The 13,392-nt window shown below is 39.4% G+C and overlaps 1 protein-coding gene across 1 annotated transcript in view; it reads left to right on the top strand.

Moving 5' to 3' along the window:
• The window catches only part of HSD17B4 (hydroxysteroid 17-beta dehydrogenase 4), a 104,912-nt gene that overhangs the window by 5,201 nt on the left and 86,319 nt on the right, over positions 1-13,392 (top strand). Inside the window, exon 2 of the mRNA XM_065918219.1 lies at positions 3,295-3,348. Within this exon, the coding sequence (XP_065774291.1) occupies positions 3,295-3,348 (54 nt within the window). The remainder of the gene's footprint in view (positions 1-3,294; positions 3,349-13,392) is intronic.

The raw sequence follows: 13,392 nt of genomic DNA, 5'->3' as shown, positions 1-13,392 counted from the left end.
CCCATCTATTTGCCTTGAAGTGATGGGACCGATGCCATGATCTTGGTTTTCTGAATGTTGAGCTTTAAACCAACTTTTTCACTCTCCTCTTTCACTTTCATCAAGAGGCTCTTTAGTTCTTCTTCACTTTCTGCCATAAGGGTGGTGTCGTCTGCATATCTGAGGTTATTGATATTTCTCCTGGCAATCTTGATTCCATTTTGTGCTTCTTCCATCCCAGTGTTTCTCATGATGTACTCTGCATATAAGTTAAATAAGCAGGGAGACAATATACAGCCTTGACGTACTCCTTTTCCTATCTGGAACCAGTCTGTTGTTCCATGTCCAGTTCTAACTTTTGCTTCCTGACCTGCATACAGGTTTCTCAAGAGGCAGGTCAGATGGTCTGGTATTCCCATCTTTTTCAGAATTTTCCACAGTTTATATTGATCCACATAGTCAAAGGCTTTGGCATAGTCAATAAAGCAGAAATATACATTTTTCTGGAACTCTCTTGCTTTTTTGATGATCCAGCAGATGTTGGCAATTTGATCTCTGGTTCCTCTGCCTTTTTGAAAACCAGCTTGAACATCTGGAAATTCACGGTTCACATATTGCTGAAGCCTGGCCTGGAGAATTTTGAGCATTACTTTACTAGCGTGTGAGGTGAGTGCAATTGTATGGTAGTTTGAGCAGTCTTTGGCATTGCCTTTCTTTGGAATTGGATGGAACTGACCTTTTCCAGTCCTGTGGCCACTGTTGACTTTTCCAAATTTGCTGGCATATTGAGTGCAGCACTTTTACAGCCTCATCTTTCAGGATTTGAAATAGCTCAACTGGAATTCCATCACCTCCACTGACTTTGTTCATAGTGATGCTTCCTAAGGTCCACCTGACTTTGCATTCCAGGATGTCTGGCTCTAGGTGAGTGATCACAGCATCATGATTATCTTGGTCGTGAAGAGCTTTTTTGTACAGTTCTTCTATGTATTCTTGCCACATCTTCTTAGTATCTTCTGCTTCTGTTAGGTCCATACCATTTTTTGTCCTTTATTGAGCCCATCTTTGCATGGCATGTTCCCTTGGTATCTCTAATTTTCTTGAAGAGATCTCTAGTCTTTCCCATTCTATTGTTTTCCTCTATTTCTTTGCATTGATTGCTGAGGAAGGCTTTCTTACCTCTCTTTGCTGCTCTTTGGAACTCTGCATTCAGATGCTTATATCTTTCCTTTTCTCCTTTGCTTTTTGCTTCTCTTCTTTTCACAGTTATCTGTAAGGCCTCCTCAGACAGCCATTTTGCCTTTTTGCATTTCTTTTTCTTGGAGATGGTCTCTATCCATGTTTCCTGTACAATGTCACAAACCTTCGTCCATAGTTCATCAGGCACTCTCTCTATCAGATCTAGTCCCTTAAATCTATTTCTCAATTCTACTGTATAATCATAAGGGATTTGATTTAGGTCATACCTGAATGGTCTGTTGGTTTTCTTCACTTTCTTCAATTTAAGTCTGAATTTGGCAATCATCTGAGCCACAGTCAGCTCCCGGTCTTGTTTTTGCTGACTGTATAGAGCTTCTCCATCTTTGGCTGCAAAGAATATAATCAATCTGATTTCTGTGTTGGCCATCTGGTGATGTCCATGTGTATAGTCTTCTCTTGTGTTGTTGGAGGAGGGTGTTTGCTGTGACCAGTTTGTTCCGTACTCCGAGGCCAAATTTGCCTGTTACTCCAGGTGTTTCTTGACTTCCTACTTTTGCATTCCAGTCCCCTATAGTGAAAAGGACATCTTTTTTGGGTGTTAGTTCTAAAAGGTCTTATAGGTCTTCATAGAACCCTTCAACTTCGGCTTCTTCAGCGTTATTGGTTGGGGCATAGACTTGGATTACCGTGATATTGAATGGTTTGCCTTGGAATCGAACAGAGATCATTCTGTTGTTTTTGAGATTGCATTCAAGTACTGCATTTCGGACTCTTTTGTTGACTATGATGGCTACTCCATTTATTCTAAGGGATTCTTGCCCACAGTAGTAGATATAATGGTCATCTGAGTTAAATTCACCCATTCCAGTCCATTTTAGTTCGCTGATTCCTAGAATGTCGACATTCACTCTTGCCATCTCCTGTTTGACCACTTCCAATTTGCCTTGATTCATGGACCTAACATTCCAGGTTCCTATGCAATATTGCTCTTTATAGCATCGGACCTTGCTTCTGTCTCCAGTCACATCCATAACTGGGTGTTGCTTTTGCCAACAACTGGGTGTTGGCTCCATCCCTTCATTCTTTCTGGAGTCATTTCTCCACTGATCTCCAGTAACATATTAGGCACCTACTGACCTGGGGAGTTCATCTTTCAGTGTCCTGTCTTTTTGCCTTTTCATACTGTTCATGGGCTTCTCAAGGCAAGATAAACTACCAGTATATTTATCAGTTCAGTTTTTAAAAATGTGTACATGTTAAAATGATTGAAAAAATACAGAAGTAAACTTTCCACTCTTTGTTGCTAATCACACAATTCTGTTACTCAGAGGTGAACCCCTAATTCCCAGTCTCTTATAGTCTTCCTAGGATATTCTCTGCCTATAAAGTTTGCATAGGCATGTATCCATTTTTGGATGTATAAATTTATGCCCTGTAGCTTTGAATCTGGATTAAGTATTTTGTTTGTGTATGTGGTGATTATTTAGTCAAGGTTCAGAGCGGAATGTAGAAACTGTTCGATATTGGAAACAGGAGAGGACTCAGTAGAGGCAGTTGGCTTTTCTAAAACTGATCTGTTAGTGGAGCCACGATCTCTGAGGCTGCCCTTGGAACTGCCACTGCCCAAATAGTCACTGGCTCTAGCAACCTAGAGAATGGAAGTTGCCATCCAGAGATTAGGGAGCTTGATCGAGAAGCTGCCAGTATATCCACTGAATACCTAGAAAACTTCAAGAAGTTGGCTTCCTAACCAGCAGCACTGGCCAGTTGTCACAGTACGGTGACTTCTTCCTCATTACCTCCTTCCAAATTTCATTTCGAGTGCATTTTCATGCACATACATTTAACAGTGGAACACAGATCACCTCTAGCATCCTAGAAGCTAGGTAGAATGTAGGGAATGGTAGGTAAAATGGGTGTAAAGTATAGTTTTAAGTTTTCCAGCTCCTAAAAGTAGAAATAGGTACAGTAGAGGCTGAGAGTACCAGTGAAGCCTACGCTTGTAATTAATTGCACATCAGTTACTTTTCAATAGGGATTGGATTGAGTAGACCAAAAAAATTATTCTAACATTTGCTCAACTTTATGATTTTTTTTTTTCTTTTTCTTCAATAGGATTGGGCCGAGCCTATGCCCTAGCTTTTGCAGAAAGAGGTGCATCAGTTGTTGGTAAGTTGATAAATTTTTCTTTTCATTTAGTACCTAGGAACTAAAATACAATCTTCACAAGACAGACACCTTTGTATTTACATCAAATAATTTGTCAAGGTCAAATTTTATCACCAGTTTTTTTTCTTCTGCCAGCAAAATCTTTTCCCCATTGAGGCTGATTTTGTAACTTACTTTTTATTTATTTATTTTTCATTTTGTAACTTACTTTTTAAAGTAAACTAGAATTTTCTTTTCTTTTTTTTTTTTACAGTTTTTTAATTGAGCCTTGAAGGGTGGAGTCTTTTTTTTTTTTTTTAATTTTATTTTATTAGTTGGAGGCCAATTACTTCACAACATTTCAGTGGGTTTTGTCATACATTGACACGAATCAGCCATAGAGTTACACGTATTCCCCATCCCAATCCCCCCTCCCACCTTAGAATTTTCAACTCAATAGAATTGAGAAAGATAAGCAGGTGTTCACTGTAAAATTCTTGAATTTGATATATTGTGGGCTGTAAATTTTTCTTGTAGCAGACTGGTAGAAGATGAATCCCTGTAAGTGTAAATATATTGGTAAGGAAAGAAGTAAGTGCATTTTCGTAACTGGAAGTTTGAAATCAGGAAATCCAAAGTATGATTTTTTTTACTTGTTTTTTAATTTCTTTCATCAAAATGTTTCAAATGGGAGCTTTTATAACAGTTTACAAAATTTTAATTGCAGGGGCATTTACCTGAGTTTTACTGTGGGGATTCAGTTGGAGGATGGGGTATTTGAGAACACACTCAATGTGGGAGGTTTTAGTCATCTCAGTTGTTTTCCTGGTGTGATTGGCAGTTGGTGTGGTCATAGAAGTGGGTTTGTCTACAGCCACGTCTTCATGGGGAGTAACTAAATGGATCTTCGGTGCCAGGTAGGTATGTAGGGCAGTTGTATGCCCCAGTATTTATCTTTCCTGGGCTTTGGCCTCCCAATCGCAGTTTTCTTATGTCTTACTAGGGAATACAGAGAAAGATTTCTCCCAATTTGTTTATGAAGACGTGTGTAACAGAAGACTTAACAAGAAGACAGGTTCTCTAAACCAAGAAGACCTAAGCAGGATATTGATTCTTTTTCCCTCAGTGTGGATGTGTAGCTTATCTTTATGGAAGGTACACAGAAATCTTGGATGTTGTTTAAGGTCATAACCACAGTGTGTTAATCCAGTCTGCTTTTTGCGGCAAGAAGAAGAACACAAAGTCAACACATTTTGACACTGTGATATTTTGTCAGGTGTGTATAGTTCAGACCTTTTTTTTTTTTTTTTTGCTAGATTGTCCCAAGAATGTGTCATGTCACGGCCTGTTTTTTCTTTACTTTCTTTAGAAAGATATTGCTCTTCATTTATTAATATTTTTACTCCTCACTTTTTATTTACATCTTTGCACTCAGTTCCATAAATGCTAGGGTGTCTTTTTATCTTTTGTATCTCCTAAAGGACCTAGAATATTACCTTTTGTAAAGAAAGGACTTTATTCATGGGTTCTTTTATTGTTGTAGCCCTGTTTTGGGGATGGGGTGGGGTGGGGAGTGGTTGGTGTGCCTTTGAGATTGGTTGAGTAAATTTCTACTTTTTTGGTTGTGGCTGAGTTATAATCTTAGTTTATAAATGTATTTTGTAAAAGCTTTTGCAGCAATATGTGTTTGTGTGGATCAGAATTCCTGTATCTATTACTTTTGAATTTGTTGAACTCAGATTGGCCTTTTTCAATTCTAAGGAAATGATAAACAGGGATGGTGTGTCTCTTGTCATTGACCCAGGGATGGTATTGCAGCAGGTGCCTGTTAAAGTCCAAAAAGGTAGAAGGTTCATGTTTTTGGAAGATTATTTACCAAACTTGGCTGGAGAACCAGATATAGTTTAGTTTATGTGAAACTGCAGAATTTTTCTACCACTTGTTAGCCTGTGACCTGGCTGTGAATTCTCTAGGCTACCAATGGTTTTCGTTCTAACTGCCACTACCCTATGCTGTAACTTTTTATTTTTATTTTTTTTTATTTTTTTATTTTTTTTATTTTTTTTAATATTATTTTATTAGTTGGAGGCCAATCACTTTACAACATTTCAGTGGGTTTTGTCATACATTGACATGAATCAGCCATATAGTTACACGTATTCCCCATCCCGATCCCCCCTCCCACCTCCCTCCCCACCCGACTCCTCAGGGTCCTCCCAGTGCACCAGGCCCGAGCACCTGACTCATGTATCCCACCTGGGCTGGTGGTCCGTTTCACCATAGATAATATACATGCTGTTCTTTCAAAACATCCCACCCTCACGTTCTCCCCCAGAGTTCAAAAGTCTGTTCTGTACTTCTGTGTCTCTTTTTCTGTTTTGCATATAGGGTTACCGCCACCATCTATCTAAATTCCGTATATATGTGTTAGTATACTGTAATGATCTTTATCTTTCTGGCTTACTTCACTCTGTATAATGGGCTCCAGTTTCATCCATCTCATTAGAACTGATTCAAATGAATTCTTTTTAACGGCTGAGTAATATTCCATGGTGTATATGTACCACAGCTTCCTTATCCATTCATCTGCTGATGGGCATCTGGGTTGCTTCCATGTCCTGGCTATTATAAACAGTGCTGCAATGAACATTGGGGTGCACGTGTCTCTTTCAGATCTGGATTCCTCAGTGTGTATGCCTAGAAGTGGTATTGCTGGGTCATATGGCAGTTCTATTTCCAGTTTTTTAAGAAATCTCCACACTGTTTTCCATAGTGGCTGTACTAGTTTGCATTCCCACCAACAGTGCAAGAGGGTTCCCTTTTCTCCACACCCTCTCCAGCATTTATTGCTTGTAGACTTTTGGATAGCAGCCATCCTGACTGGCGTGTAATGGTACCTCATTGTGGTTTTGATTTGCATTTCTCTGATGATGAGTGATGTTGAGCATCTTTTCATGTGTTTGTTAGCCATCTGTATGTCTTCTTTGGAGAAATGTCTGTTTAGTTCTTTGGCCCATTTTTTGATTGGGTCGTTTATTTTTCTGGAATTGAGCTTCAGGAGTTGCTTGTATATTTTTGAGATTAATCCTTTGTCTGTTTCCTCATTTGTTATTATTTTCTCCCAATCTGAGGGCTGTCTTTTCACCTTACTTATAGTTTCCTTTGTTGTGCAAAAGCTTTTAATTTTCATTAGGTCCCATTTGTTTATTTTTGCTTTTATTTCCAATATTCTGGGAGGTGGGTCATAGAAGATCTTGCTGTGATTTATGTCAGAGAGTGTTTTGCCTATGTTCTCCTCTAGGAGTTTTATAGTTTCTGGTCTTACATTTAGATCTTTAATCCATTTTGAGTTTATTTTTGTGTATGGTGTTAGAAAGTGTTCTAGTTTCATTCTTTTACAAGTGGTTGACCAGTTTTCCCAGCACCACTTGTTAAAGAGACTGTCTTTTTTCCATTGTATATCCTTGCCTCCTTTGTCAAAGATGAGGTGTCCATAGGTTCGTGGATTTATCTCTGGGCTTTCTATTCTATTCCATTGATCCATATTTCTGTCTTTGTGCCAGTACCATACTGTCTTGATGACTGTGGCTTTGTAGTAGAGTCTGAAGTCAGGCAGGTTGATTCCTCCAGTTCCATTCTTCTTTCTCAAGATTACTTTGGCTATTCAAGGTTTTTTGTATTTCCATACAAATTGTGAAATTATTTGTTCTAGTTCTGTGAAAAATACCGTTGGTAACTTCTATTCAACATAGTGTTGGAAGTTTTGGCCACAGCAATCAGAGCAGAAAAAGACATAAAAGGAATCCAGATAGGAAAAGAAGAAGTGAAACTCTCGCTGTTTGCAGATGACATGATCCTCTACATAGAAAACCCTAAAGACTCTTCCAGAAAATTACTAGAGCTAATCAATGAATATAGTAAAGTTGCAGGATATAAAATTAACACACAGAAATCCCTTGCATTCCTATACACTAACAATGAAAAAACAGAAAGAGGAATTAAGGAAACAATACCATTCACCATTGCAACAAAAAGAATAAAATACTTAGGAGTATATCTACCTAAAGAAACAAAAGACCTATACATAGAAAACTATAAAACACTGATGAAAGAAATCAAAGAGGACACAAACAGATGGAGAAACATACCGTGCTCATGGATTGGAAGAATCAATATTATCAAAATGGCTATTCTACCCAAAGCAATCTATAGATTCAATGCAATCCCTATCAAGTTACCAACGGTATTTTTCACAGAACTAGAACAAATAATTGCTGTAACTTTTTAAAACATCGATGCCCTGCTTCCAGATTGTCTTATGTGCACTGCCCTTTCTCCTGAGTTAATTTTGTTCTGCTCAGCATATTTTTACCCGAGGAAGCAAAAAATAGGAAACAGGAGTAAGCACGTGTAGGATTTACGACAGAGTAGCAAATTTGGAAAACTCAGCAGTGGCCACAGGACTGGAAAAGGTCAGTTTTCATTCCAATCCCAAAGAAAGGCAATCCCAAAGAATGCTCAAACTACCACACAATTGCACTCATCTCACACACTAGTAAAGTAATGCTCAAAATTCTCCAGGCCAGGCTTCAGCAACATGTGAACCGTGAACTTCCAGATGTTCAAGCTGGTTTTCAAAAAGGCAGAGGAACCAGAGATCAAATTGCCAACATTTGCTGCATCATTGAAAAAGCAAGAGAGTTCCAGAAAAATGTATATTTCTGCTTTATTGACTATGCCAAAGCCTTTAACTGTGTGGATCAATATAAACTGTGGAAAATTCTGAAAGAGATGGGAATACCAGACCATCTGACCTGCCTCTTGAGAAACCTGTATGCAGGTCAGGAAGCAACAGTTAGAACTGGACATGGAACAGCAGACTGGTTCCAGATAGGAAAAGGAGTACGTCAAGGCTGTATATTGTCACCCTGCTTATTTAACTTATATGCAGAGTACATCATGAGAAACGCTGGGTTAGATGAAGCACAAGCTAGAATCAAGATTGCCAGGAGAAATATCAATAACCTCAGATATGCAGATGGTACCACCCTTACAGCAGAAAGTGAAGAAGAACTAAAGAGCCTCTTGATGAAATTGAAAGAGTAGAGTGAAAAAGTTGGCTTAAAACTCAACATTCAGAAAACTAAGATCATGGCATCTGGTCCCATCTCTTCATGGCAAATAGATGGGGAAACAGTGGAAACAGTGTCAGACTTTAATTTTAGGGGCTCCAAAATCACTGCAGATGGTGATTGCAGCCATGAAATTAAAAGACGCTTACTCCTTGGAAGGAAAGTTATGACCAACTTAGATAGCATATTAAAAAGCAGAGATATTACTTTGTCAACAAAAGTCCGTCTAGTCAAGGCTATGGTTTTTCCAGTGGTCATGTATGGATTTGAGAGTTGGACTGTAAAGAAAGCTGAGCACAGAAGAATTGATGCTTTTGAACAGTGGTGTTGGAGAAGACTCTTGAGAGTCCCTTGGACTGCAAGGAGATCCAACCAGTCCATCCTAAGGCAGATCAGTCCTGGGTGTTCATTGGAAGGACTGATGCTGAAGCTGAAACTCCAGTACTTTGGCCACCTCATGCGAAGAGTTGACTCATTGGAAAAGACCCTGATGCTGGGAGGGGTTGGGGGCAGGAGGAGAAGGGGATGACAGAGGATGAGATGGCTAGATGGCATCACCGACTCGATGGACATGTGTTTGAGTAAACTCTGGGAGTTGGTGATGGACAGGGAGGCCTGGCGTGCTGCGATTCATGGGGTCGCAAAGAGTCTGACACAACTGAGCGACTGAACTGAACAGAGCTTGTTTGTGATAAAATTACTGATCAGTTAGTCTTATGACTAGCTCAGAGGCCAGTAAGAAGTAAAACTTTAAGACATAGAGTAGCTTCTTTCTCATGTGAGAGAGCTTTTGGTTGGTTATGCTGAGTCACCAAACAAATCTCCTTGGTTTATGATAATAAAGGGTAGTTTCACACTTACCTGATGCATCACCTTCTGGTCCGCTGTCTGTCTGTTCTGTGTGTCTTAATAATTTCAGGATCCCAGCTGAAGGCGTGACTATCATCATGGCTCTTCCCCACGGTGGTGCTTAAAGCTTCTGTTTAGAAGTGGCATGGCGCTTCTACCCACATTTCACTGGCCAAAGGAAATCACCTGGCCAAGCCGAAAGTTAAGGGTATCACTTAAGATATTCTCTAGCTTCCTGTTAATATGATTGCTATGTTTTATCTTCCATAATATCAAGCATTATGGGAGACTTAAATCTGAGTGTAAGAACTGCTAAGCCTTTGGCTGATAATTACAATAAGGGACATTTGTTTTTGTACAGATTACATCTTTGAAGAAATGTGTGTGCATATCTGAAGAAAGTGTTGGGAATGGAATAGGTCTGAGGTTTCCTCAGTTGGTGAGCCATATCAAGTTCTCTGAATAGTAACTTTTATCCTGAGGGCTTGAACACAAAGAAGATTGAAGTGTTCCAGCAAGGAGAACCTCTTCTTTGACAGTAAGAAAGGCAAAATGCTTTCTGTTCTTGAACTGGAGGAGTAACACTTAGGGTTAATTTAAGTTGAAGTCTTTTAAAGATCGGCACGATTTCTTTTCTGTGCTGAAGTTACATGACAGCTGGTAAAGATGAGTTTTCTAAGTTCCTGTTGTCAGATGCCAGAGCCTGTGTTTTTAGCTGTTGTGTGATCCTGACAGCCAGAAGGTGGACTTCAGTGTGGGGAAGTGAATTGTCTCTGAAGTTAGGTCAGGCTTTGAATCCTGGCTGTGCTGTCCAGTTACATGACGTGTCTGAATATTAGAGCCACCTTACCTAATAACTGCCAGGATTACGGTGGGGATTAAATGACACCAAGCATTAAAGTCTTTTGTAAAGGGGGAAAAAAAAAAACAGTATTAGTGACTGCCTACCAGGTCCTGGGCACTGTGCTCAGGATTGTATCAAAGTGAGCTTCGGGGGCATCCCAGGTTGGAGGAATGTCATCCAGGGGAATGAAGATGAGAGATGAGAGGGGACAGGAGGTCAGATCATGTAGGACCATTTAGTTCAGAAGGACTGGCTTTTAGCCGGATTGTTTTTCTTTTTTAAATTTATTTTATTGGAGTATAGTTGCTTTACAGTGTTGTGTTGGTTTCTGCGGTACAGCAACCCGAGTCAGCTGTCCGTGTACATGTAGCCCCTCTTTTTTTGATTTCCTGCCAATTTAGGTCAGCACAGAGCGCTAGGTAAGGTTCCCTGAGCTATACAGTAGGTTCTCATTAGTTATCTATTTTATAGATAGTATCAATAGTGTATATACGTCAATACCAACACCCCAATTCCTATGTCACCACCTTTACCTACTTGGTGTTCATATGTTTGTATTCTATATCTGTGTCTCTATTTCTGTTTTGCAAATAAGATCGTGTATACTATTTTTCTAGATTTCTAATGAGAACCTACTTTCATGACCCGCTTTAAGGTTTAAATTGATCATTCTGCTTGCTGTCTGAGGAGTAGGTTCTGGAGGAGTAAGGATGGAAGTGGAGGAGGATGTCGAGCCTGTTGGGGTTTATTGTCATATGAACTCTTATTGTCTGTACTTATAATTTTTTGTTAAAAAAAGAAGTGGAAGCAGAGAGATCTGTCAGGTTATTGCAATAATCTGTAAAAGAGAAGGGGTTGATTCAGACAGTTGGTAGAGATGGAGGGATGGTGGTACAAGGAGGTTAAATTCTGGATATATTTGGAAGGTAGGTATGGCAGGATTTGGTTATTTGCTGATGTGGGTTGAAAAGGAGAGAGGATAGAGTGAGATGGAAAAGACTGAAGGAGGGCCAGATTCCCAGAGAGGGGACATTCCTGTAGACTTTCAGATGAGGATAGTAAGTAGGCAGTGGGACATAGGACTTTATAGTTGGGGGGACATTGAAGCTATATAAATCTATTTTCAGTTCCCAGGTGGGATTTAAAGCCAGGAGACTGGATCAGATTACCCAGGTGGTGAGTGCAGATAGACAAGAGATGGAGTCCCAGGAGGACTCAGTTGCTCATTTTCAACTTCTTCCTTTAAAGAGACCCTTGATGCCTTCTTGTCGTTGAGACAGATTAAAGTCCCTTAAATTAAGGGGGCCTCACTTAAGATACTGCTTTCTAAACTGTTACCACATTTTGGAGGCCTTCAAATGTTTATATACATTTATGGCCATTCTGGAAAAGACTCCTGATGAACTAGGGTGATGGTATCTTTCTGCCAAACAATGAAAATATAGCAGCAACACTGTGTTTTGCACTTTTTCTTTGACTGTCAGGAGGCTTAGGGGTAAACCTGACACTGTCCTCAACTAGGATAACAACCATTAGCCTATGCTTTGGGTAGGCTTCTCTTTCTCTGATGTGACATTTTCTTAATTTTTCCATTTTTAAATAGTCCTTGCACATGCCTTTTATATTTAAGGCACTTTAAATACTTTTTGGTAGCAATCAAGACATAAACAGAATACAGGAGGAAATCCCCACTGGGCCCACTATATCAATGAAATGTTTCTTAATGCTATTGTTTGCTATCAGAAACTTTTCAGAATGGGAGGAAAGGCATCAACATAGGAAACAGAAATGCCTGGAAGGACATCTCAAAAATGGTTAATAGCAGCTACCTCTGGGATAGGACACGGGTTAGAAAGGGCCTTTTTTTTTTTTTTTTTAAAATTTATTTATTTATTTTTTAATTTTTCAGTGGGTTTTGTCATACATTGATATGAATCAGCCATAGAGTTACACGTATTCCCCATCCTGATCTCCCCTCCCACCTCCCTCTCTACCCGATTCCTCTGGGTCTTCCCAGCCCACCAGGCCCGAGCACTTGACTCATGCATCCCACTTGGGCTGGTGATCTGTTTCACCATAGATAATATACATGCTGTTCTTTCGAAACATCCCACCCTGACCTTCTCCCACAGAGTCCAAAAGTCTGTTCTGTACTTCTGTGTCTCTTTTTCTGTTTTGCATATAGGGTTATCGTTACCATCTTTCTAAATTCCATATATATGTGTTAGTATGCTGTAATGTTCTTTATCTTTCTGGCTTACTTCACTCTGTATAATGGGCTCCAGTTTCATCCATCTCATTAGAACTGATTCAAATGAATTCTTTTTAACGGCTGAGTAATATTCCATGGTGTATATGTACCACAGCTTCTTTATCCATTCATCTGCTGACGGGCATCTAGGTTGCTTCCATGTCCTGGCTATTATAAACAGTGCTGTGATGAACATTGGGGTGCACGTGTCTAGAAAGGGCTTTTTGAATCTGTAGTGTTTGAATTTCTTAAAAGCATAAAAAAAAAGTAAATAACCTCTCCAAAAAATAAGTACACTTGTAGTATAATATTGCCTTTGTCATCTTTTTATACACTTCTCAGATTACTCACTGTAAAGCATGTCATGTGCAAAATCAATGCATATAAAAGTTATTTTGATTTTGTAGATTTGGAAGCACCATTTTACTTTGGAAATAAAAGTAGTTTATAGATATGTCTTTGGTCATAGATATGACTTACTGGTGTCAAATCCTTGGATTGAATAAATATGTGAACAGGAATATGTGTAAGCACAGTTATAGAGCACTCTTCGGATACAAAGCATTGTAACATTATTACTCCTGATAATTAAGTGGGAACTTAGGAATTGCTATATAAGCAATTTCCCAGAGAGGAGAAACTAATTATACTAAGGTGAAACAGTAAAATGAGGTCCAACTTTAAAGGATCTTGAAAGTTAGGCAGTGAATAATAGGGTTCTACTGCAGATTTTCAGTGGGGGAATGACTTAGATTAAGGCTGTTGTAGGGCCATTACCCAGGAACTGGCTGCTAGCAGCCTGGAATGATTAAGATTGGAGGGAAAAGGCCACTGGGGAGGCACTTACAGTAGTCTGGGCATGAAATGATAGAACAGGAAAGAAATGGGCAATAATTGGTTCCTCAGAAGAACTGGAAACTCCTCAGCACACAAACTATCTACCTCCCAAGCTCAAAGCACCAAGCCCAGTGCTGGGTACAGAGTATGAA

This window comes from Muntiacus reevesi, chromosome 1, assembly GCF_963930625.1.
Source record: "Muntiacus reevesi chromosome 1, mMunRee1.1, whole genome shotgun sequence".
In the NCBI taxonomy this organism is placed as follows: Eukaryota; Metazoa; Chordata; class Mammalia; order Artiodactyla; family Cervidae; genus Muntiacus; species Muntiacus reevesi.
This window is presented reverse-complemented; position numbering and strand designations above follow the sequence as displayed.